This window comes from Crocuta crocuta, unplaced genomic scaffold, assembly GCF_008692635.1.
Source record: "Crocuta crocuta isolate KB4526 unplaced genomic scaffold, BGI_CrCroc_1.0 scaffold528, whole genome shotgun sequence".
In the NCBI taxonomy this organism is placed as follows: Eukaryota; Metazoa; Chordata; class Mammalia; order Carnivora; family Hyaenidae; genus Crocuta; species Crocuta crocuta.
The window spans coordinates 1,271,979-1,273,191 of record NW_027530010.1 but is presented as its reverse complement, the minus strand read 5'-3'; the positions used below and the strand labels follow the sequence as shown (position 1 = coordinate 1,273,191).

The 1,213-nt window shown below is 56.1% G+C and overlaps 1 protein-coding gene across 1 annotated transcript in view; it reads left to right on the top strand.

Moving 5' to 3' along the window:
• Window positions 1-562: 562 nt before the first annotated feature.
• GBA1 (glucosylceramidase beta 1) overlaps window positions 563-1,213 on the top strand; it is a 4,458-nt gene continuing 3,807 nt past the window's right edge. Inside the window, exons 1-2 of the mRNA XM_077764146.1 lie at window positions 563-664; window positions 780-1,088. Of these exons, the coding sequence (XP_077620272.1) occupies window positions 1,062-1,088 (27 nt within the window). The 5' untranslated portion in view covers window positions 563-664; window positions 780-1,061. The remainder of the gene's footprint in view (window positions 665-779; window positions 1,089-1,213) is intronic.

Below are 1,213 nucleotides of genomic sequence, written 5' to 3'. Positions count from 1 at the left end.
GGTTTCGGACCCACTTTGCACAACCAAGGAAAACCGGTTGTGACAGTCCCATCTGATGATGAAACGTCCCGAGGGGCATGGTGTTGGTGATTCCCTCACTCTGCCCATGGCCTGTCCTCCCTGCCTTTCCACCCCTCCTCCTCCAAGAAGCCTTCCTGGGTCACTCCCACCATGAAGGGACACCTCATGAACACCTGTTACCTTCTCTTTATCTGTAACTACCTGTGGGTGGTTTTTTTTAAATGTTTATTTTTGAGACAGACTGAGTGTGTGAGCGAGGGAGGGGCAGAGGGAGAGGGGGACACAGAATCTGAAGCAGCTCCCAAAGCGGGGTTGAAATTCAGGGACCATGAGATCATGACCTGAGCCGAAGTCGGCCGCTTAACCGACTGGGCCCCCCAGGCGCCCCTCTCACTACCTGTGTTAAGTGTCTGACTCCCCAGCCTCACGGGGCCTATGGGGCAAACTGTTTCTTAACCACTGCCCATATTCTGGAGGTGAACCTCTTTTATCAGCATCACTTTATTAGTATTACCTTACCTTTATTTTCATTTATTTGTTTTAAGGACGCTCTGTGCCCAGTGTGGGGCTTGAACTCACAACCTGGAGATCAAGCCCCACCTGCTCTACTGACCGAGCCAGCCTGGTGCCCCGCCTTCATTAGGTATCACTTCCGGATCTGTTTTCTCAAGCGAGCAGCGTGCCTGCTGGGTTGCCGGCCTCGGGGACTTGGGAGCCTCTACCTTCCGCGCAGGTCTTTGATCTACGTTCTTCCCAAGGTTGTCATCCGCGTGCCTTCCGGCATATCCCAGGATGAATCCTCGCCAACAGCCTGGAGGAGGCCGGCCGCCCTTTACAAGTATGGCTGCAACCGCCTGGCTTCCTGTATCACGTGACTGTCCCAGAGTCGTCACATGACCCGTCACGCCTTTATGCCGGAACTAAACCCACAGGGCTAATCAGGTGCCTGTAGCTACTGTCAGGACCTGGCTCCCCGTTTCTATTTAGTGGATCCTCTATCCCTCCGAGGCCTGGGAACCCTGCCGAGCCGTCACCTGGTGATGGAGCGTCCCCGTCCTCTCCGCCAGGTGGGCGAGCCAGGGCTCCCCTGGTCCTGTCACTCTGCTCCGGAATCCTGGCCATCCGGCTGCTGGAATTGAGTGGATGACAGCCTCCTCAAATCCAGGCCATCGCGGCTCTTTGACGGAGGGGC